Source organism: Homarus americanus, unplaced genomic scaffold (assembly GCF_018991925.1).
Source record: "Homarus americanus isolate GMGI-L3 unplaced genomic scaffold, GMGI_Hamer_2.0 scaffold14072, whole genome shotgun sequence".
NCBI classification, from domain to species: Eukaryota; Metazoa; Arthropoda; class Malacostraca; order Decapoda; family Nephropidae; genus Homarus; species Homarus americanus.
This window is the reverse complement of record NW_024754528.1, coordinates 70,324-95,160: the sequence shown is the minus strand read 5'-3', so window position 1 is coordinate 95,160 and position 24,837 is coordinate 70,324. Positions and strand designations below refer to the sequence as shown.

At 37.4% G+C, this 24,837-nt stretch overlaps 1 protein-coding gene across 1 annotated transcript; it reads left to right on the top strand.

Annotated features, from left to right (window-relative positions):
• The first annotated feature begins 8,811 nt into the window (after positions 1-8,811).
• Positions 8,812-22,697, top strand: LOC121855815 (T-complex protein 1 subunit alpha-like). The gene is made up of 12 exons (XM_042350933.1): positions 8,812-8,969; positions 10,861-10,946; positions 11,884-11,988; positions 12,939-13,060; positions 13,238-13,337; positions 13,697-13,889; positions 16,237-16,382; positions 16,525-16,659; positions 18,557-18,702; positions 21,224-21,416; positions 21,620-21,806; positions 22,052-22,697. Exons 1-12 carry the CDS (start codon positions 8,900-8,902, stop codon positions 22,234-22,236), a joined length of 1,668 nt encoding a protein of 555 aa, XP_042206867.1. The 5' UTR covers positions 8,812-8,899; the 3' UTR covers positions 22,237-22,697.
• The last annotated feature ends 2,140 nt before the right edge of the window (positions 22,698-24,837 follow it).

Here is a 24,837-nt window from a genome sequence, read left to right as displayed (position 1 = left end):
ACCCTCATCCAGCTCTCACTCTCAGCTGTAATCTGACTCCTCTTCACCTCTCACGGGCCCTTACCTGCCTCCTCTCCCTCCTTATCCACTTCTCCAAGCCCTCCAATGTAATCCCTGCCAATCACCCCCTGTAATCCCCTCCCTAACACCTGTTGTAATCCCCTCCCTACTACCTGTTGTAATCCCCTCCCTACTACCTGTTGTAATCCCGGCCACTTCCTGTAATCCCCTCCCTACCACCTGTTGTAATCCCTCTCCACCTCCCACCACCTGTAATCGCCTCCTGTAATCCTCCACCTGTTGTAATCCCCTCTCTACCACCTGTTGTAATCTCCCGCCCACCTCCTGCTGTAATCCCATACCTACTTTGTGTTTCATCAAGCATGTAATCCTCACCTAATCTGTAATCACTATTTTAAAGTCTACATATTCGCCTATGGCAAGCTTGGCTATGTGTTGCCATGATGTGTGTATGGTAAGCAAGCTATGTGTTGCCATGATGTGTGTATGGTAAGCTTAAGAGGTGTGTTGCCATGATGTGTATAGTAAGCTTAAGCTATGTGTTGCCATGATGTGTGTAGGTGCTTGGGTGTGTATGTGCTTAAGAGGTGTTATGATGTGTGTATGGTAAGAGAGTGTGTTGCCATGATGTGTGTATAGCAAGCTTAGAAGCAGAGGTAGTTATCACAACGGCTATATGGCAACCACAAGACCATAATTGCCACGGTTTATGACACATAGCAACCCTGAGAGAAAATTGCCATGACGTTCATATACATGTCGACCGCAGAAGAGTGCTTGAGGGCGATAGTAGAGGAAAGAGAGAGAGAGAGAGAGAGAGAGAGAAATAGTAATAGAGAGAGAGAGAGAGAGAAAATAGTAATAGAGAGAGATAGAAATAGTAATAGAGAGAGAATGAAACCCTTGGCATCCCTGGCACCCCTGGCACCTGGCACCCCTTGGCATCCCCTGGCAACCCCTGTCACTAATCCAAGAACGGGGGAAAATCAATAAGTCACCAAATCTTTACAGAATGTCTTTATTGTTGTCGTCCAGAATAGACTCACACCACACAAGAGACCGACTGATTCTTCCTTCACCACAACACTGTATGGCTCTCTGTCTTTATTGATGTTGTGTTACTGTGTACGTGTGTTTGTTGATGATGTTACTTGTGTTGCTGTGTACGCGTGTGTGTTGATGATGTTACTTGTGTTACTGTGTACGTGTGTGTGTTTGTTGATGATGTTCTTGTGTTGCTGTGTACGTGTGTTTGTTGATGTTGTTGTGTTACTGTGTACGTGTATGTGTTGAATATGTTACTTGTTGTGTTACTGTGTACGTGTATGTGTGTGTATGTCCAGGACAATTGATGTATGCGTAACTGTATAGATCTAACATATAAAGCATTGATTGTTTGTTTACCTGTACGCCACACAGATAGAGCCGGAATTTATCACTTGGACGCATAAACACCCCAGAATTGTCACCACGGTAAGAAATAGGTTACCCATAGTCACCCACCCCCCCCCCTGAAAAACACCTAAATTATTCTATTTCTTTGCCATGAACGACCATGAATCCTAACTTCATATTTGTTATGGTAATGTCCCAGAATTTTCATGATTGTCTAAATAAGGGGAGCGGAAAGTGGATTGATTGGTGTTTGAGTCTTTAAACTGCATCAATTCGGGTTAGGTTAGGTTAGTTTTGGTGAGGTTATGGGTAGGTGTGGGTAGGTTAGGTTAGGTTAGGTCCTAAGTTCGGGGTCTGAAAAATAGTGAGTTGTATCCCCAATAATGTTCCCAGTCTGGCATAGTGGTCGTCCCTAAATTATACACATTACTTTTAAATACCAAATATCAACACAACAACCACCCACGTGCTACATAGTTACGTACACAAAGGTACATACATGGATTATTAAAGATATTACTCAACAGCTGTCACTTTACGGGCAAAACTCAGATAAAAACAGCATTACAGAGCGATAATCCTGTCTAAATGAACCTTAGGGTGACTTAGTATACCCTTCTGTAATGTCTTGTATTATAGTTCAGGATGTTTAAGCCAACCTGATGTAGATCCGATTATCGTCACTGAGAATCACACAGGTCTTCAAGCTTTTACCAGGGTCTCGTGTAAACAATGGCTGGTCGTTGCCGGGCGGTGTGCGAGAAACATTGGCAACTCTTTCACGAGACAAAACTGCAGAGGTCTCACAGGTCACGGCCGTAGAATTCATGGCACGATGCGTCTCTTCAGTAATATCATTCTAGGCAAATATCTACACTGACCAGACCTACTTAAACTACACTGCTCATGGATTTAAACAACAGAACAACAGAATTTCTTATTTTCAGGCGACCGTTCGAAAATTTATCTACACAACGCGTATGCAAATCAAATAACACTCTCAATTTATGGACGAGGGCTCAAACCAATCTCCAATTATTCTTTCAGGATGTGTAGAGCCATCCCCAATCTCACGGTCGGTTGCCCGAGCTGATCATCGGGTGTCATCTGCAGCTCCCCGCCCGTGAAGGCCAGCCTGAGGGTTTATAAGCAGCCGGTCACCATAATACGCCAGCAGTCTCTTCTTGACTACTCGTGAGCCAACGTCGGGACTCTCAGGATGAAGCTTGAAGTGAGTTAATGTTGCTTTGTTTTAGGTGCGTCTACTGCCATCATATAGTGGTTTAAATGTTTTTTTATTTTTTGTATGAGACATCACGGAAGTCCTTGTTTTAAAGTAATATTCTATAAGCTGACCACAAAGACAAAAGATTGATATTATGTATAAAGTGCGTAATACTCACTGCCTGTATGGTAACATTATCCAAAATTCCTATATTCCTAGATATCAAATATTAACATTCATTATTCTTACCGTTATAAACACATACCAGTAACTCTAAGGCTATTCCTACATTTAAAACACACAATAAGGTAATAATAACATGAAATAATGCTGTACAGTCACTCAAAAAAACTATCCATACAAAATTGTGTTGAAAAAAATATGACACAATTAACGAAGGATTTTGACCACCCTACCGAGACAACAGGAGTCATCGATCACCCAAAATACAGATAGTTTTATTGAGTTGACTGCACAATAATAACGACAGATAATAACTTAAGATAACAGTTATAGATAAAGAAAGAGTATTGTATTAATCAGTATTGGTCTCAGATAACAGACCCCGGTCACAGATGGTCTTCATAATGATGTTTACTTAGCTTTTGATGGTGTCTTAGCTTTGTGTGTTGCTACTGTGTGTGTGTGTGTATGTGTATGTTAAAGCTTTGTGTGAGAGAGATAAAGCTTTGTGTGGGAGAGGTAAAGCTTTGTGTGTGTGTGAGGTAAATCTTTGTGTAAGAGGTAAAGCTTTGTGTGTAAGAGGTAAAGCTTTGTGTGTGAGAGGTAAGCTTTGTGTGTGAGAGGTAAAGCTTTGTGTGTGAAAGGTAAGCTTTGTGTGTGTGAGGTAAAGCTTTGTGTGTGAGAGGTAATTGTATTTCATGATAAGATATTGAAAGAATTGTCTGATATATTTACTTCATTCTTATGGTGCATTTTAAGATTACCAATTCCTGCTTACCACCATTTAACTTTATCAAATGTTGTTTTATTTTCTACTTATGTCCACAAACCTAACCTAACCAAACACATTACAGGCAGTGTTGTTGGTGTGTGTGGCGACGGTGATGATGGTGGCGGGCGAGCCGGAACCTCACCTCTACCACCCCCACCACCATTATCCCTACCACCACCGCTACTACCCCTACCACCACTACCACCATCCGCATCACTACCACCACCATCACCACCTCCCTATCAAGGGAAATGGTGTGGCCAAGCATCCTGGAGGAGCTACCTCATATGTCGCACCTCAAGTCCATGGCCTTGGCAAACGCTCGGCTGACCCCACCCCTTTGGCTGACCCCAACCCTTTGGCTGACCCCAATCCCGTAGCTGACCCCAGTTACAGCTACCAGCACCACTACCTCCACCCTTACCATCACTCCTACCACTACCCCTATCACCACAGCCACCACGGGTGAGGGAAGGCGTACCTCAAGAGCAGTGTCTGATAGTCCGGTTTGGCTCACGCCGGTTTTTCAGACACACTTCTCATTATGCTCAGGTTCCCGGTACACTCCACTCTGTAACATTCTCTTTGTATGGTAATGTCTGGTAAATAATGAAAGATTTAATACTACGGTGTTGTTTTAATTTTCCAACAGATGTTGCTGGAGGCTTCTCGTGTCTCTATAACTGTAACGGAATTTGTTTATATATCAAGAAATTTATCGATGAAAACTGCTGTAACATAAGTCTTCTACATAGATGAGTTGTGGCTTTTAAGATAAGACATGTGAGGATAAACTTAGAACCTCACCAGTCAAGTATTTCTTCACGTCTGCTACCTGTGAGCATCTGTTTAGTCATGCTACGCTTATAAGAACATAAGAACATAAGAAAGTGGGATACTGCAGGAGGCCGACTGGCCCATACAGGGCAGATCCCTTTCACACCCATCCCAGCACTTCCATGTGCCTATCCAACTTCGTCTTGAAGCTTCCTAGCGTCCCCGATCCTACTATAGCACTCGGTAGCCTATTCCACATATCCACAACTCTATTACCAAACCAGTGCTTGCCTATATCCTTTCTGAATCGGAATTTATCTAATTTAAAGCCATTTGTTCTAGTTATTTCGTTATTACTGAGCTTCAGAAGATCTTCCATTTTACCCTTGTTAATCCCACTTACCCACTTGTACACCTCTATCATATCTCCCCTAACTCTACGCCTCTCTAATGAATGCAAGCCTAAGCTTTTCAGTCTTTCTTCATATTCAGGCTTAAGAGATGCCGATTGGCCAGCCATCATTTTGAGAACCAGTTATTGATTAATTTCAATAGAAAGATTTGTCAATAAACATGTCTTATTTGTATCTTTAGTTAACTAGTTTGTTATCAATTTACTGTGGATTAATTTTAATATTTGAAATAAGTAATCATTTTGTTGTTAGTTTTTACTTTCAGTACTTGAGTACTTTATGAGTGAGATACTCTTTTACATCTACTTGAGTACATTGAGCTTTAGATACTTTTACTTCTACTTGAGTAACATTTTGCCAATGTAACAATACTTTTACTTAAGTAACAAATTCCAGTACTTTTTACAACTCTTCATCCATGTCACGAGTACAAGAGTAGAGAGCGAGTGTGTGGTGCATCCTTCCAGTGAACCAACCTCTACAAACATCTGGTGTAGTCCAGTAAATGTAAAAAAATATGAGGTCAATGTGAATAACAAGTACACATATATTTGATTCAAGATATACAAGAATAACTACCTGAACTACCTGTGTTTTGTTATATAAGTGATAGTGGGTCCCATAGAAGCAGTGTGGATACATTATACTGAAGGGTAGACCTGAAGCCTCTTTGGGTACACAAGGGAGCAGCGTGACCAACACTGCACTTGACCCTCTTCATTTATCTCATTTGTCAAAGAACCTAATAATATAACTACTAAATATTAATTTTCTTGGGGTTTCTATCCAGATTGTGTATAGAATCTATATATAAACATAATGAGGTGAAGGATGGCAGCGGGAATGCATATTTGACTTGAGACAACGACCCTACGTGTTCTGTGGAAGCTGAAACTGGAATAGGTTAGGTTAGAAAAAGAACACCTTATCTTCTGATATACATCATTTTTAGCATATCTGAAAAAATGGCCTTCCTGTGTATTTTGTAAAATTTCCTTCGTCTCCACCGCGGCCACCACTAAACTATTGCAATTAAGCGCCAACGTAGTAATTAACTCTTCTCTGTGTTCAGTGATTGTCATGTTTTCTTGTCAGTGGAGCCAAGTGCTGTAGTTGAATTTGGTGAATAAATATCTAAGAAGGTCACATGAGGCAGAATTGGAATCACTTAACATCTACCAGTCAGTGAGCGAGTGTTATAAAGAGATTCTCGAGCAGCGACACATTGTTTACAGTAAAAAAAATATAACTTTATTTTTTATATATCCCAAAATACCTAACTGAAGTGTGAAAAATATGTGTTAAACAAAAAACATTGACAGAGGAGTGACAAGCCATTTCGTCCCCGTTGTTCCTCTACCTTGGTGGGTCCAGGATTCTCCTAGAGTCGTAAGCTAAATGTTATCTCGTGATCAAAGGTGTAAAAATGCACCTAGCTGAGTGACTAAGGCAGTACCTTGTAAACATACAGGTAAGTTCGTTCAGCACCCTGTACAAGGTGTAGAGTGACATGTAACGATCTGCCATATCTAACAAAAAATTAAGAAAAAAAGAGTGAAATGGCGCTAAACTAACACTGAGAGAGTCAGCACTACCAGTCACGAGCTACAAGACATAATTACTTGGTACATTTCTTTATCACTATCTACATAATATCTGGCCAGTATGGGGAGGATCATCGTGTTACTGTATACAATAATATTGTTATATGACTGTACTGTTAAGATGATGTACGTTGGAAACTGTATACCAGCTTGGTCTACAGTATGTGTACACCGTTTACCTGAGCTGATTGTCGACACATATACTGAACTGTCTGTGTATCTGTAGTCTACTGTATATGCCTAGCTAAATGTAAACTTATATGATGATTTTACTGAATTATTATTATTATTATTATTATTATTAATCAGAATCCTGAACATAACTCACTGCCTAACCCGTAAAAAAGCGCCCAGTCTGGAGACCCGAAGATAATGAACTAATCTATTTCCTGAAAATGCATTAAGTGGAAGATGGTAACAAGTCCTGTGCTTCTAAAATTAAAAAAAAAAAAGCTGGGAAGATATTGGAAGCATAATGTGTTGGCTAATGGTGGACCCTGCTGCCATATGTGACCAAGTCCCAGGTTGATGATCTGACTTTCTGCCTCATTTACACACAATTGGAGGGTCTCAATTGTTTCTCTTACTACACAGCATACATACTGTCGTTTCTTACTCTTCAGTTATTTTTTTTCATTTTTCTATTTATTATTATTATTATTATTATTATTATTATTATTATTATTATTATTATTGTTATATTTTCGCCCCCCAGGCCGCGATGTGGGTCAGTGACCTGTGCCTGAGTGGGCTAATCCCCGTAAAAAATAAAATAAAATAAAAAATAAATGGAAAACAGGAATTGCTTTTTCTGTCTGTGCAATTGTGAGCCATCGAACTCCTCCATCCTTGAAGCCTATCTATATGTTTATCTGTCGGCTGTGTTCACCACAAACAAGAGAGGAAATAATAATGAGTTATGTTAAACATGTGGAGACGATAATAGGAAAGTGCTGAGACAACATCATGAAGTTATATGAGCACCTATTTGCTGAGAGAATTTAACATATAAATAGAATTACTGGGAAAGCAATTTTGGGGGACAATTACCCCCCTGTGCTTTAATCAACGGAGAGGGGCGGCGGAAAACTAATTAATAATACCTGTACAGTATTAGAATTTGAAGAGGTGGCTAGTAGTTGATCTTCGTTAGGGGTTGATCAAGGAAGATGGAAAGGAGGAGGTCCAAGAAGTTGTGGGACGAGCGCAGGGAGCCCACCCCAAGAAATTTTTTTTTTAAATCTGACCAATATCCTAGTCATTTTGAAGCTACGCATGTCCGCTTGATATTAGGAGCTATTCTAAGGTCAACAGTAAATATTTTTTTATTAAACAAAAATGCCTGAGTACATTACTGCATTACATAAAAGTCTTGGGATTTTCTGAGGAAAAGGGGGATCTGGACCCCAGGACGCCCCTCTCCCCCCTGGATCCGTCCTTGAGTTACCCTCTTCGTAATTGTTTTGTTTGTGTTATAAGATATTTATAGTAAAAACGAATAATAAATACGGCCACTATTATTAAATTTTCAAGGTGTGTTTTTTTACTGCCAAGGGCAAGCTCGTTCAGCTGTGGAGTCACCTCATCTTACAAACGCTGGAACTAATCAGGCAAGCACATTTAAGGTAATTCATTCAATTTGTTAGCAGTTTTGTAGGTAAGTTTTCGTCTACAAATTATAAACTGGCGAATTTCTGGGCTACCTGTGTGCTCAACCTGTGGGATGCAGGAGACTGGGATGAGAATGAGGAGTTTGCTTGTCTCAGAGTGTAGTCTTTTTCACCCTATAGGCATAACCAATTTAACAGCAAATTGTTGGACTTACTTTATTTTAAGATGCTCCCAAATCTTCTGTAGCTGTAGTTCAGATGATTAAAACTCTGGGTGTCCTCAATGATGCCAGGTTGTGTCTCCGCATGCAGTAGTTCAGTGTTATTAACAAGATTTACCATTAGGGTACTAACACTCTATTGTCATGTTCTTGTAGAAAACTAAATATATCTTTGTAGACCACACGCTATTGTAGCACCAATTTTGTTCCATAAACTATATTAGTGTCTACCATTTAAAGCTTCATTTTCTATCATATTAACCAACTTAGTTTTCTATGGAAGCTAAACCCGGGAAAATTATATATATAACCACAATACACACCTCATGGTACATATTAACTCAATATACCCCATGGCTCATACTTCTCCCTATATAATTAATCTTTTCCCCAAGAATTAACAAATTAGACTCAATAGAATTCAAAATATAGACCAAAAAACATGACATTTGGTGTAGTAGTTCGAGAAGAATCCAAAGTATATCATGAGGGAGGAGAAGTATCTGATCCTCTATAACCCAGCTAGTATATAGATAAGATATTGAATTCTTTTTATGACATTATTATATAGATTTGGATTCTATTATAGGTACATAGGTGTTTGTGAGTCAGACCGGCAGAGAGACAGCGAGGTGGGACAGAGAAGGTTTAAGAGATAGAAGGAAATAGTAGTTCAAGATGACGGCTGATTCAGTACTCTCTATCCAGGGTAAAAGATCCTCTGGTACCTCTGTCAGGACTGAGAATGGTGAGTATACCCTTGTTACTGTAAATTGGTCTCTTTTATTATATCACATGTTAGATAAAAATACTAATTCATGTATATCACTGGAATCTATTGGTGGTGTAGCTCACATGTTAGATAAAAATACTAATTTAACCATTTAAGAATCTAAGGTCTATTCAGGTTAGTATATTAAATGAATCTAGTTCATTAAAGTATAAAACAAACTTGATTAATAATATTGATTTTAGACTGTTGTGATAGGAATTATAAAGCTTTTCTGATAATTGATGTTTTAATGTTATTTTGTGGTGGTACTGGAGCAATGGTATTATTGCTTTTACACACCGTTCATTCCTACCACTAATCTCTTATCATATTCCAATAAAACGTCTAATTATAAGATAATTTTCATCTATTACATAACTGGAGGAAGTGTATAATAACGGAGATATCCAAAATTTTCTCTATATTCTTCCATTAATCTTCCTCTATTATCGCCTGCCTCACCTCCAGCACTGCGCGTCTCCTGCGTCTCCTTCAAAAATCATCACGAGCATGCGTTCCCGTACGTCACGCGGCCAATCAAAAGCGCGTTTGTTTTTGGAACCAATTAAAATTATTTTGGGTTTAATTCGCGGTATATTTGGCCCAATCAAATTCGAGTTTTATTTTGGGTCATATTTCGAAATTCAAGTTCAGTTCCGACCATGGAAGTCTGCGATGGGTGTCACTTAAAGTATATGGAGCTGATTGCGAGCTTTTTGGAAATAAAACGAAGTAACTATAACATTTTTTCGATCGCATGGTGTTCTTCCAACCTCAGTAAAGTGTGACAATGCAAATTTTACCAACATAATTTCAATCCTAACTTTACCTAACACAGCATAACCTAACCTAACACAGCATAACCTAACCTAACACAGCATAACCTAACCTAACTTGGTATTATTTTAGTTTCGGTCATCCAGAGAATCTTAGGAATTAGGCTTGGTTAGGATAGATATCCAAATATGTTTTTCTGGTGGTTTTTGATGTGATTTGAGCGATTTGGACCATCATATATGTCGGAAATCACATAGTTTGGATATCTAAATACTGTACATTGTTTACATTTTACTCAGCCAATCAGAGGAAGTGTTGATCTCATGTGATACTTGTGCACATGGACTTGCTCACATTTTTGTCAGAAATTCATATCGTTTTTGTTTTCTACGTTTTGATTTCAGCTTCGTTTTGAGGTTCATTTGTGTTTTTTCTTTTCTTTTTTCTTTCTTGGGGTTAGGTTAGGTTTACACACCGGGGGTCCAGGGAGAACTCGGGTAAGAGGTTAGATCAGGTCCTGAGAGTCATTACATTTGAGAATTTGGTCAAATTTACTTTGAAATAATAGCATATTATTACATCAATGCCTTAATGGTCTTCATCACTACTGAAGTGTAACTGAGGAGAAGGGATGGCATGCAGAGGGTATGGGAGGATCACAGAGGAATGTTATTGGTTCTCACACAACTGGATAATTCAGGAGGTGGTTGGAAAACTAACATGATCCTAGAATGATCTAGTAACTTATCAGCTTCACATGGTATATTATCATTGGTCGATTAAAGCACCACAAGGGCTTTTAACAGTCCAGCATAATCTTACCTGATGTGGTATAACTGTACACAAGGTTCAAATAATTTCCACTGCTTTTAACTTTTGTGGGGTTGTTAAATTGGGAATATTATTTGGGGGTTAGATGTAACGTCCAAAACTAATCACCCACCCAACACACTTGCTTCAGTTACATGGACTTATGTGGATTTTAAATGCCTCCTCCATGTCGTGTAAAGGCATAGCTATTTGCTAAAGGGTAGATGAACTTGGTACATGTATGAAGAAAATAATAACATTGTGGTTCTTCTCTTTACAGTCATTGCTGCCAGTTCAGTTGCTAACATTGTCAAGAGCTCGTTGGGTCCATTGGGACTTGATAAAATGATTGTTGATGATGTTGGTGTAAGTATGAGAAAAATACCTTTCTGTAGTAATTATTTGTTTGATTTGCACTGTATAAAAAACTTTGAAGTCATTAATTTGATACATTTTTAGGAATGATATAGTTAAGTTCTTACAGTAATTGAAAGATTATTACATTTCATCCATTTAAGTAAAAACCAAGATGGTAGATGTCATTACCACCATTATTTTGTTAATTTTCTACATTTGTATGAGTTAGCCGTAACCTGATAGCAGGGTGTCCTGGTTGCCATCAAGCTGGATGTCCTTCCTATTTCCAATGCACTTTTACAGAGTGGGAACTGCTTTAACACTGTATTATTGGCTGATGGTGTCCTGGTACAGTAATGTAGTGCTGCATAACACATTTTATGCTAAAGCAGCAGCTAGAGAGAGAACAACCTTTTATAATGACAGAAGAATATGAACTAAGTGATCCAAGCAGTTCGGCCTCCACATGGGGACACGTTGGAACATGATGCAATCTCTCGGAACTCGCAAAAAATTTATTCTTATGCCCAAAACAGAGAGGCTTGGAGACATTTTCTCGGAACCTTCTTGAAAATTTTCCAAAAAATGCACCTGGTTTTCACTCGGAAACTCGTTCGGAGACCCAGAAGGGAGAGAGTATTCCCGGAAACTTTCCAGCGCGATTTCCATTCAAGCTTTCGGAGAGTTCCGGGGATCGTGGATTCCGGCTAATGGGGAGATAAATGCATATACTGTATACACCTGTTACTGTACTAATTTGACCACTTGTGCATAATACAAAGTACCAATCATGTGTTACAGTACATAAATTCATTCCTTCATTTTGTAATACTGTTTTTCAAGTTCAGGTCCATAAGAAAAGCAGTGATGTTACCAATAAAAATTAGAAACTGTAGGTAATGTAGATTTTATGTTAAACTTGACTGTAAACTATGTGTTTGTACAGGACGTGACTGTTACAAATGATGGGGCCACCATCTTGAAGCTGCTGGAGGTGGAGCACCCAGCTGCACGTGTCCTGGTGGAGCTGGCGCAGCTACAGGATGAGGAGGTAAGGCTCACTGCTGCACACAAGTCACTAAAACAACAATATAACTCATGGGTGTGTGTTTGCTTATAGTGGACATAACTTTTTATATTGTCTTCACTTTCTTATAGTATCAGTATTTTGGTCTCTTATCTTCTCTCATAACTTTTCTTCAGCATAAGTTAAGCAAAAGATCTGTGAGAGTGACTGGCGGTCATTGCTAAATAATCAGAGATCTGTTGATTTGTAAAGAATAGTGTTCAATGATAACAGCACATGCTTTAACTCAATTTCTATAACACAACTTTTGCATCTTTTGTCCACCCAGTAATATTACACATGCTTACTGACTGTCCTCTTCTACAGTAAAATTAAACATTACTTTGCATCACATTCAATTTTACATAAAACATTATAGCTTTGTTGAATAAACTGCACTGTACCTAGTTGGGGTCATCTGTCAACATGTCTGTTGCTATAGTAGTACCATGTCCCTTGCAATTGGTACAAAAATTTGGTGATGGTGTAATGTTGCGGCATTTTAATTATTCCTCGTGTAAAGGAGTCAAGTGCAGTTAGTTTTTTATGGTTATTTATACACTTAACATTTTGGCATTGTGTATGATTATAGTAAGGCCTTTAAGAAATTGTGTTTCAGGCAACAAGCTAAAAACTAGGTGGGGTCGGTCAAGTCCTCCCTCTCCATCATTAACCATGATATCGGGTCAAGACAGATCAATAATCATTTGTCATTAAGATGGAGCTTTAGAAACAAAGATCTTGATAGAAAAATAAAAGAGCTTGAAATATCAGATAAAATTATTCGGTTTGGTCACATTTTCTAGGTAGATCAGAGTACTGAAAACATTATTATTCATAAATATGCATTGTTTGTTGTTTTTCATGCTTAGAAGTCTCTTATTTATATGCTACAGGTTTTCAGGATAGATGCTGATATTGTTTAATATTCTCAGGTTGGTGATGGCACCACCAGTGTCGTAATCATTGCTGCAGAGCTGCTAAAGTCTGCTGATGACCTGGTGAAGCAGAGAATCCATCCCACCTCTATCATTGCTGGCTACAAGCTGGCTTGCAAGTATGTTTCTCAAGCTTTAATTATTTTGTAGAAATGTGCATCTCATGTATACAGTACAGTGTACAGTATAGATCGGGTGTGTAGCTATGTACTGTACAGTACTCTAATTATAGATAAAATGAAAGACTATAATACTTTCCCCTTAATGAATCTTGATTACAATTTTTATCATTATAGAGAAGCTTGTCGGTACATCCAGAACAACCTCACAATCAACACAGACGAACTGGGCAGAGATTGTATCGTCGCTGCTGCTAGAACTTCTATGTCATCTAAGGTTGGTAGTGGAACTTTGGATAACTTCATACAAAAAGTGTAGGGAAAAGTAGTTGTTACTGCTTACCTGCCACACTACACTGTCATCATGATTATTGTCGCCAGATCTTCTACACTTTTAGAAATTTAGTTGGTCTTCAAAGTATTTGGAAAGATTTTAAATTAAGTACAGTAAACCCTCGAAGCTGCACAAGTAAACCCCCCCCCTGGTCAGCAAATGTTATTTGCGGATTTGCTGCCATTTTTAGAACCTGACCCCGCTGCAAAATACTTTAAAAAAAAAAGATTCATTTACTTATGATGTAATTTATTTGTATGAAACTATTTAGTATAATTTTTGTTATTATTGTTCTTCCTCAGGTTATCTCCATAGACAGTGATTTCTTTGCAAACATGGTGGTGGATGCTGCCATGGCTGTGCGCACCCCAGATGGCAAGGGTGGCTACAGGTATCCCATCAAAGCTGTCAATATATTGAAGGCCCATGGTCGCTCAGCCACAGAGTCCATTATTGTCCCAGGTTATGCACTGAACTGCACAGTGGCATCATATGGTAAGCTAAGTCAAGAGTATTGTGCTGCATTCATTGTTTTTCCTTGCTTAGAAAATGGAATTGTTTTGCTTTTGGTAAACCCTAATTTCTAATCAGTATTTTGTCCCAATTTCCTCAAGAGAGTTGTGTTCATGGATCTTAACTGATAGGAAAATAGGGGTCAGGTCCTGGGTCCATTAAAACCATCCATTACCTGTATTTCGATTTTTACTTTGTGCCATAGTAGAGCTCTTACTTAGCATAATTTTCATACAAACTTAAAATAACTTTACTTTTTCACTGGTGCCATTGAGTCTACTTCCGTGTGTAGTACAGTAATATTAAAATTAACATATCTCACAGAAGGTTGAGAAAATAAATATACAACAAATTTATGAACAAGGAAATTGCATTGCCTTTTGATTTGCCATGATGTAGATTCTTGAAGTTGCAAGAAACAGTGGTATCACTTGCATGATATGTCCCTGTGTGATTCAGAAGTGGGACTGCCACTCTGGTGTTTTCCACCTCCGTTCTTATTTCATAGCTGATTTCCTTATTTCAATTGTTTTTTATCTTCACTAAACTTTCTTTGGTACTTTCTTCTGAATCAGATTATTCTGAAAGCATTTCTTCTCTCTCTGTCTCTCACATTTATAAACAGTAGAATAATATTGATAAATGAGTCCATAACACAATGGGTCCATTGACCTCCGAAGCCATACAACACACAATAGCTTCATAGTTCTCACTTGTTACTAACCATATTTCACGATCTGGTAACTGTAAGCTACCAGGGAAATGACTGGCTACCCTGTTAAATCAAAACCAAGTGTCTTTTTACAGGGAGTAGCCCACCTGGGCACAGGTCATTGACCCACATCATGGCCTGGGGGACGAAAATGTAATAATAATAATAACAATAATAAAATTTGTAAATAAAATTTATAATATAAAATTAAAAATAAAATAATAATAATAACACCAATAATAAAAACAAAACAAAAAGATCAATAGTGAGAAACAATATATGTATGTTGTCTTGTCAATAGTAAGAGAAACAATTGAGACCCTACAATTGTGTGTAAATGAGGCAGAAAGTCAGATCAGCAACCTGGGACTTGGTCACATATGGCAGCAGGGTATACCATTAGACAACACATTATGCTTCCAATATCATCCGAGGCAGTAGTACCTCCCTGTTTGGGTGATGTTAACTGTGCAACATTTATGGATGTAACTGCATCTGGGGCTCGGTAATTCTGTACATCTTTACACTTTGCTGCAACACTTAGGGTTAAGTTTCGTTACACTTATTGTGTAGCTGTAATGAGAGTTGGTAAATGTTTACAGTGTGGTACCTGGCAACAGCTGCTGCTCCCAATACCTTTACCAGTTTCTCTGTGTCGTCTTCACTGTATATTTATTATTCTGTGGTTACCTGGTTCTCTTTGGATCACTAGCTCCTCTCTGTTTTAATAGTTTGCATTGATCCTATTTTTAAAGAAATTTTTAAGTACAGTACCATTTTACCGAGTGTTTTGTAGGTGCTGTGTAGGACTGCTCATAGTGTAAAAGATAGTTTGTTGTGGTTTTCAAGCATGATGTACGGGACTGGTCTGTAGTTAACCTCAGTGAACTTCCTGTCCACAATTGATGACCATTCATTCCTCACATATTCAGTCTATTAATTTGGGATTTATTATATTACAGTAAAAGTTATAGTATACTGTAAATGATTTAAAGTAGATTTAAGAAGTAAGTAATGTTATGAGATGTAGAGACCTCCTATAATGGGAGTGCAGAGTGAGTTTTTGGAGCAGAAACAATATTAATGTGGAAATACCCTGAAACCTACTGTGTATTCATTCATTTTGTTGATATGAATTGTTGTTAAAAAATGAGAGCAATAATGTAGTTTGGTTTACCAGAGCAGAGCCAAAAGTTGATGTTTTATACAGTAATGGGTCATATATAGGTGTAGGGTTAATGTGTAGGTGTCACAGAAGTACACTGGAATCTCTCTAATTTGCATTAATCAGAAATTTTTTGTTTATGTTGAATTGAAATAATTTTCAACATTGAGACCCAAATTTATTACACTGCAGTTATTAAATCATCCACAATTCTGACAATATCTTATTAGTTAAATTTTAAATGGCTGGTAATTGTATTATTTTATTTACTGTAGATCCCCAAACGTTGTCAAATTAGAGAACTTTAAGTGTAGGTTAGGTACAGCTGTATCTCATTGCACGCTAGGCAACAACATTTACCTCGTAGTTTTGAATATGAACTAATTTAAAGCGACTTGTTTTTTGACTGGAAAGAATGTAATTAACATTAAAATGTAATCTTTCTCTTACAGCCATGATTAAGAAAATTACCAATGCCAAGATTGTCTGCCTTGACTTTTCTCTTAACAAGGAGAAGATGAAGCTTGGTATCCAGGTACTGGTGAATGACCCTGTAAAGCTGGAGGCCATCAGGCAGCGAGAATCTGATATTACTAAGGTAGATAAAGGGAGACCTTGGAACCTTTTGATAGTAAGATGGCGAACGTTGACTGCTTTGAATATTAATGACCACGGGTTCAAGTGGTTTGGGGATTTATGTGTACTGATGAATTGATAAAATGGCATTCCATTTATTCTAGGAACGTATTGAGAAAATTTTGAAGACCGGAGCCAATGTCATCTTCACCACGGGAGGTATAGATGACCTCTGTCTGAAGTACTTTGTTGAGGCTGGTGCTATGGCTGTCAGACGCTGCAAGAAGGCTGACCTTAAGGTATGTCTAAAATAGTTTTGTCAAGGCGGGTTTTATGTCTCACAGACTACATAAGGCAGCTGGTGTGACATACTAACTGGTACATCATAAAGACCAGTAGTACTTGTATTACCAGATTAATTGTAGCAGATGATGATCCAGAAAGATGGAATTTTTTTACAACAAAACTTACATCTTCCATTCCAATTGTTTAAGTATTGTATATACTGTACTGTATGTCTGAGCTAAACAGAATAGACTAAGCTGCAAGTTTATATATTTTACATCCAAAGATAATCATTCAATTTAATATATGAACTGTACATAACATATGTTTGATTGTTGTAATGTTAGGTATTTGTGGAAGTTTATTATACATAATGAAACTTTCTTTAAGTATAGATGCGTCAGTAACCTCTCACTGAACACAGCGTCAATACAGTGCTGTGTGACATGCATATTGATATCTCCAGTACTTGTAAATCAAACAAAAATGATAATCAATACAATATATTAATATGTTTGCTCAGTACTTTTCAAGCTTACTAGAAAATACATTGTTTACACAAACAGTTGAATGTGCTGATATCCCTCCAACACACATGTAGCTACTAACAAAACTACAGTATATTAATGTATTGTATAAACTGAAAGCTTTGTAACTTGCAACTCAGTTTTTTATATACCTGTACTGTATAATATACAGTACAGTATTATAATAAATAAATGATGGTTGCCCCTCGTGTAACGAGGATGGCTGGCACAAGGTGCTACCTGGGCGTGAATCTATTTAAGGTGTAGAAGCTGTCGCTAACACAAGCACCCACACCCTAAGTTAACGAGCTCACTTGGATTACGCAGTTAAGTTCTGGTCACCGCACTACAGAATGGATATAGAATCCCTAGAAAGAATTCAGAGGAGAATAACAAGACTAATCCTGGGCATTAGGAACCTAGAGCACAGAGACAGGTTAAAGCATCTTAATTTGCACTTCCTCGAGAGACATGGAGTGAGGGGCAATATGATAAGATTTATAAATGGAAGTCGGCTAAACAAAGGTGATATAACAAAGGTACTCAAACTATCCAACCAGGAGTGAAATTGTAGCAATGGTTTTAAATTAGACAAATTTAGATTTAGGCGAGAAATGGGTAAACATTGGTTTGGAAATAGAGTAGTGGACGAGTGGAACAAGTTACCAAATATCATCATTAACTCGAATACACTGGAGAGCTTCAAACATAGGTTGAATTGATATATGAGCAATAGGGGTTGGGTGTAAATGGGACTGCCCAGTATGGGTCAATAGGCCCGCTACAGTTTCCTCCATTCTTATGTTAACTCGCCAACTGCACTGGCTAACCATTACCCCGGAATACGATCTGCAAATCGTTTAACATTCAGGTTCCCAATTACTGCTGGGTAAACAGAGGCAAATGGCATAAAGAAAGTTGCCTATACTTTCACCCTGCCTGGGATTGAACCCAGGTCCGCCCACTTGCGAGGAGAGCATGCTGACTATTACACCACAGGTCGCCGTACTGTATACACGCACACACACGCATAAATGACATATACCTGTATTAAATTTTGCCTTAAGTAAAGGTAGGTTCTCTGTTTGCTGCAGAACCGTTTATGCTTAGCATCTTAATGTAGTCAGTACAAATGTTTGTGGTATGTAACACACCCTTTCATCCCCAAGAGAAACTATTAAATTAAACTTAAGGCTTAGCTGTTACATAAAACACATTTAAAATTGAGTTATGCATAATTACCTTACAGTTTTGTCTGTACCAAAATTCAGTATTATTGTATACCATTACATTAAGGTGTTTCTGCAATTTTGTTTATGTTGTGTTAATAACATTCTTGTAGAGAAGTTGAACAAAAGCATGTATGGAAAAATTTCTTGTACAGAGAATAGCCAAGGCCACGGGAGCAACTTTCATGACCACTTTGTGTAATATGGAAGGAGAAGAATCCTTCGATGTCGGCAACCTCGGAGAGGCCGCAGAAGTATCTCAGGAACGCATCTGTGATGATGAACTCATCCTAGTTAAAGGGTAAAGAAAATTATTAGTTCATAGATTTTCCCACTGACAGAGGACAAGTTTTATAAATAATTAATAATTGTTAATTTCAGATTTTATCATTGTATATGAACATTTTGAGATAATGATTAAGATGATTGAGAAAAGTATTATGTTAAGTTCATGAATGTTTTGAAAGTTTGATGTTGAAATGTTAATGAGAATAATTGTGAAGAAGTTTTTGCCCACCATTAATGGGATCATTGTTATTCATGGTCACAGATAAGGTCATATTTAGAGGATAGATTAGGCCCTGATAGCATGGGACCATTAGAAGAGGTGCTTCACTTGTCAAAACACCAGAGCCCTGGCCAGAGCCCTGCCTATAAAACTTAAAGGGGTTGTTCGAGTTGTCCCAAACATAAATTCAGTTATTTTTAATTTATCCCACATTGTGTATAACACTGACAATAGCTGAACCAAGAAAATTTAAAGGCACCATTCGCAGTTCGTTTGTGTCATATTGACCACAAAAGGCCATTAATATCATATTCATTGTATGGCAATGGTGTATGGATGGAGCCCTGACCATGAGCCCCATTTTTGCATGTGTTTGTGCACAGATAAGGAGCACACCAGGTGTATCACCAGCAGCATGTGAAAAGGCAATGTTGGGCACACTGATTTTAAAATGAATGGAGAACTTAAAGAAAGACAATTGACAGGAATATATCAACAGGGAGGAAGAAGAAGACAAGGAGCATGTATTTGAGGGAATGAGTAACATTAGACCACATGATTTATTTTGGGGGCTGTCTGATAGACCCTTATCATTCACAGCAAAATACAGTATACTCTCGATTTAACGGACTCCGACATAACGAACTCTCGATTTAACGGACTCCGACATAACGAACTCTCGATTAGTGAACTAGTTGGCTAAATCGAGATTAATTACTCCAATACACTCGCATCTACAGAGACACCTCAGACACATGATATGTACTGTACATAGAACCATTAGAAATATTATTCATGGTTTACCTTAAGCTAGGGGGTTCGGTGTTTGTTTTAAATTTTTTCTATAATTTCGAAACTTTTTTCCAATTGATAGCCACACTCTTTTGACTTTGTTCCCCACACCACATCCTTTCTGAGACTTCTGGCATAATGCCGAAGCACATTAGTTAGTTGACCGAGAGGTAACAGTGAACAACACACGCGGTGGCGGCAGGACATAGGCTGAGCGGATGTAAACAAACCCCTCATTCTAAGTGGCGCATTTGGCACGGAATTTAATGGAATCGCGCTCGATTTAGTGAACTAGTTCGCCAAATATCACGCTTGATTTAGTGAACTAGTTAGCCAAATCGGGAGAAAAACGGAAATCTCGATTTAACGGAGAGGGGCGACTCAAATGAGTTCATTAAATCGAGAAAATACTGTATTGTTGTACAGTGAACTATATACAATCCAACATTTAATCAGCTGTTAGCACTGTTAATATGAGCCATTTTAGTAATATTTGCTTATTTATCTGCTGCCCAATAGACTAGCCTCATCATCCATGTACCTTACATGTAAAAGAAAAAAAAGAGCAAAGTTGTGTGTCCAGTCAAATGACATGTTACAAACCAAGTCTTCCACCAGTCATTGGAAAGCCATTTCTTTACTCACTATATTGGTCATTCTTGTGATTAGTACAGATCAAGAGTAAAATGAAATGGGCAGGAGTCTGACATGACTCTCCTTATTTTATGAACTTACCCCAGAACGCCGACTACTGAAGTAAAATGTTATATAAATGGACGCAATAATGGTCTACAAAAATAATACAGTAGCCTATATCTAAACTTCTAAAGCATAGAAAGTTATATAATTGAATTAGAACCTAAATAATGCATTATAAAGCCCAATAATAACTTACATCATATTAAGTTTATTTATTTATTTATTTAATTTTTTATTAGAGCAATGTGTGAGCAGAATTGAGAGCAAGTCAACATACATGGCCCTCTCGCTGACTGTGTTCCTAGGTTCACCATTTATAATAGAAGCTGTTATCATTATCATTGATTGAAATTATTAAATTTTTTAGTATAAAGTGCTGAGAAATAATGTCCTGGTATTCCTGTGGACCTCACATTCACAGCACCACTACCAAGAAAGTGTGTGAGGTGATAGATGTTTTGAGTACAGTACATTCAGTGTGACTCGTGTGATATATTGTGCAGTATTTACTTAGAGCATTTTGGGGTTTATTAGCATTTTGTGGTTAATGTACAGTGTTTTATGGTTACCACCGTTTATTATGGGAATGGTTAGTACACAAGGCATGTTATGACAACATTGAGTATAGAGATTTCACGGTTCTCTTAAAATTGATGATTGGATACACTGCTTCTCAGACTTCTAAATTTTCTCTGTTAATTGAATTATATTTGGTTAACTTTTATGTGCATGTCAGTCAGTCTAATTAGTTCCTTGAAGTGCTGTATCCATTTCTATGTATTCATTCCTATACTCACTTACGATATTCATTTTTGCCCCTCAGCCCAACTGCCCGGTCTGCCAGTTCAATAATATTGCGGGGTCCTAACGACTTTTACTGTGACGAGATGGAGAGGTCCATTCATGATGCATTGTGTGTAGTGAGGAGAGTGCTGGAGAGCAATGCTATTGTATGTGGTGGTGGAGCTGTGGAGGCTGCACTTTCAGTATATCTGGAGAGCTTTGCTACCAGCCTGGTGAGTAATTATTTTCCACACTGAAAATTTGTGTTTCATTTGTAAGGTCATTTTATTTCACCAAGTTAATAGTTTTCTTGATTTTTACTCATTTTATATTTTCTAAGGTTTTTGGGCCAGAGGCTCATTAGGGGCATCAGTGCTTTACAAACACAACTCTTGGTGTTTTCATTATCAACCTATGATTTTTCTCCTTCAAACAGAGCTCACGGGAACAGCTGGCCATTGGTGCATTTGCACAGTCACTGTTGGTAATCCCCAACACACTGGCTGTAAATGCTGCCAAGGATGCCACAGACTTGGTGCCCAAATTACGTGCCTACCATCACTCCTCACAGATCAAAACAGAACATTCACAGCTTAAATATTATGGCTTGAATCTCTTAGAAGGTGAGATGTGTTCACTTCTTAATGAATTACTTTTCTGAAAGTTGTTTGTAACTGTAAGCATATTAAAAATGACTCATTTTTATACAGGTATTTATAAAATTTTGAACCTTCAGAAGGCCTCAATATTATTATTATTAATGTATTAATATTGATGCTGTTTTCCCTTGGACCTCACAGTTGGATGTAATTTTGCCTATTCCAATCCCAACTGATTAATTTGTTAATTCTTATCATTTAATCTTCAGGTCAGGTACGAGACAACAAGAAGGTTGGTGTGTTTGAACCAGCAATGAGCAAGTTGAAGCAGCTAAAGTTTGCCACAGAAGCGGCAATTACAATTCTCCGCATTGATGACATGATCAAGCTGGAGCAGGAACAAACTAAAGAGAGTGGCTACCAGCAAGCTCTTCAATCAGGCCAACTTGGTTAAATAAAAAAATATAAAATAAACTGACCAGGCTGGATGTATTGGGACACCTCTCATCAGTCTGAAGATCTCAAGAAATAGAGGAATTATTGAAAGTTCTTTTTCCTGATAAGGAAATTTTTACATATTGCACACAGACACAATGGATGGAGCAGTTCCCTAATAACTTGCATAGTAACCAGTGAACAAAATGTGAACGTGAAGCATTAATATTTCTGGAACTCGGCAAGTGAATTGGTGTCATTAAAAAACAATTTTTGCTTCTCGATAACACAGCTTTAATCTTTCAGTTGTTCTTTCACTTCAATAGATTCTGCCTTAATCAAGGGCAAACTGCTTATAATACTATTAACCTTTTTGTTTTTTGGTTGTCTCAAAAGTGGTTATCCACAAGTGATCCATTTCTGGTCATGCTAAATTAAAGTACCTGTTCCGTTTCCTTTTTAATGAAATTATGGCAAAGATTGTTGTTTACTTATTGAACCTTTAATTTCATTTGGTATATTTTTTTTTTACATTAATTTGTGCACTATACACATTCTTTAAATCTTCCATGACGCTCTTCCAGATAATATAAAAATGGCAGGTATCCTCCACACATTGTAGGTACTTTATCCAACTAAGAGAACATGGTACCTTTAACAAGGATTTTATTCAAGCCATATAGTACTGTATACTATGCAGTATATAGTTCCATCACATTTCAGGTCGATACAATTTCCATAATTATTACCCTTACAATGTTGGAATAACTTGTACGGTATATGATGTTGTGGAACTTGTGAATTGAGCCTGAGAGACATTGTGAATTATCCTAAGTTCAGTGCATGAAAGATGTGTACAGTACACACAAAGCTCTTATGAATAAAATAGCAACAATATTTCCTAAAAACGAGTGGAATAGATAAAATATAATAAAAGTGTGTACTAAAGTAATATTTATGGAAGGTATAAGACTGCAAAGTAGAAATGAGATCTTTAATTTCAATACAGTACAGAGTTCATAAAATCTTGGATTGTGAGTTCATAGGTTTCAAAAATGTGATTAATGATGGAGTGCATTATGTTATGGATAAGACGGTGATTAAGAGTAACGATATTTTGTAAATATCGTGTGTGAAAAGGACCTGGGAGTTTCAAGTGACAGCTGAAAATCTTGGATCATTGTGAGAAGATGAATCGCACAAATAAGTTACTGCAGTACGGCCGAGACAAAGATCTTGTGCCTACCTAACGACTTTCACTAGTGTTGTAATGCAAGGTGGGAAATTCAATACTTTATTCCCACTAACTACTCGATGATGCTAACAATATTTATAAGTTGGGAAAATTATAATAAAATTGATTTCTGTTAACTCTCACTTTATCAGTTGACAATATTTGTAAGAGGTTTACTTTTATAAGTATTGATTTTTATGTCTGTTACTATATCTTGTATCACCTTTAATTTCCTTTGTTACATTATCTTTTATTTTCTGGTTTACTGCTAATTTTTTCTATTTATTTTCTTTAGTTATTGTAATTCTACAATGTTTTCCAAGTTATTTTCTAAGTACAGTATTTTCTTTTCACTGTTCTTATTTATTTCTTTCACTGTCATTGTTTGTTCATTATATTTTCCTGTAATTATTTAAGTAACTCTCTCTTATTTATTAAGCCTTTCTCATTGCTTATTGTATGTGTAATTCCTCTTTCTTTTATTCTCAGCTGTGCTTAGTTATATTTTGTTCAGTAGATTAACCCAGGAAAACCATATCATTTTAGCATTACACCTTAATATAAGTATTATACTTACATATTAGTAGACTGCCATCACCCAGGCTTTTATTTATAATTGTCAAGAGGGGAAGAGACAAGCTTAGGCACATGAGTTAGTGTTTATTTTTTGGGAAGGAAGGAGCGGTTATAATCACATTCTACTAAATCAATATTTATTAAAAGCAAATGTGAATAGTATGACAATTTGAACCTTTATTCATGACAACAAAAGCTAGGTTCAATCACTGATTACTTTACTGCAACACTCAGACAAAAATGGACCACCAGGTCTTACTGTATCACAAAACTAGATCTTCAATTAACATTTAATACTTATACCTCCTTAAGGGTATTATATTATATCTCTGACAATAAAGATGGTCACTTTAACACTTGCTAATAGCACAGAATTATGGTATTATTTAGAGCAACAGTCTATTATAAGGCACATATACCAGCATCTCGGTTGTGTGTATACAGTGGTGGTTTATTCACAACACACAAACTCTAATAGTACAGTCTCTCCTCGACTTATGACGGCCATGGTCGAATAAAATATTTTTCACATTACGTATTTTCGAGTCCAGCGTTAGTGATTGCGCTGTGTACTGACTTTTTTTTTTTGCAATTGCCTTTAGAATGGCTGGCAAGCGTAAAAGTGAGAGTTCTCGTGGTGCTGAGAAGAAATAGAGACCCATTTTAGAATTTCTATGTATTTTCGACTGGGTCGTCGGGATGGAGCCCCGTCGTACGTCGAGGAGAGACTAGAAATAGCAATATTTATGGTTTCAATACTCAACCTGGGACAATTATATTCCTGCTAATTGCCCCCAATCATATTCATTC

Excerpts from the sequence above, each read along its gene's own strand:
- LOC121855815 (XM_042350933.1), top strand. The coding sequence starts at position 8,900 with ATGACGGCTGATTCAGTACTCTCTATCCAGGGTAAAAGATCCTCTGGT. Across the intron at positions 10,947-11,883 it reads TGATTGTTGATGATGTTGGT|GACGTGACTGTTACAAATGA; the intron begins GTAAGTATGAGA and ends GTGTTTGTACAG. Across the intron at positions 13,890-16,236 it reads CTGCACAGTGGCATCATATG|CCATGATTAAGAAAATTACC; the intron begins GTAAGCTAAGTC and ends TTTCTCTTACAG.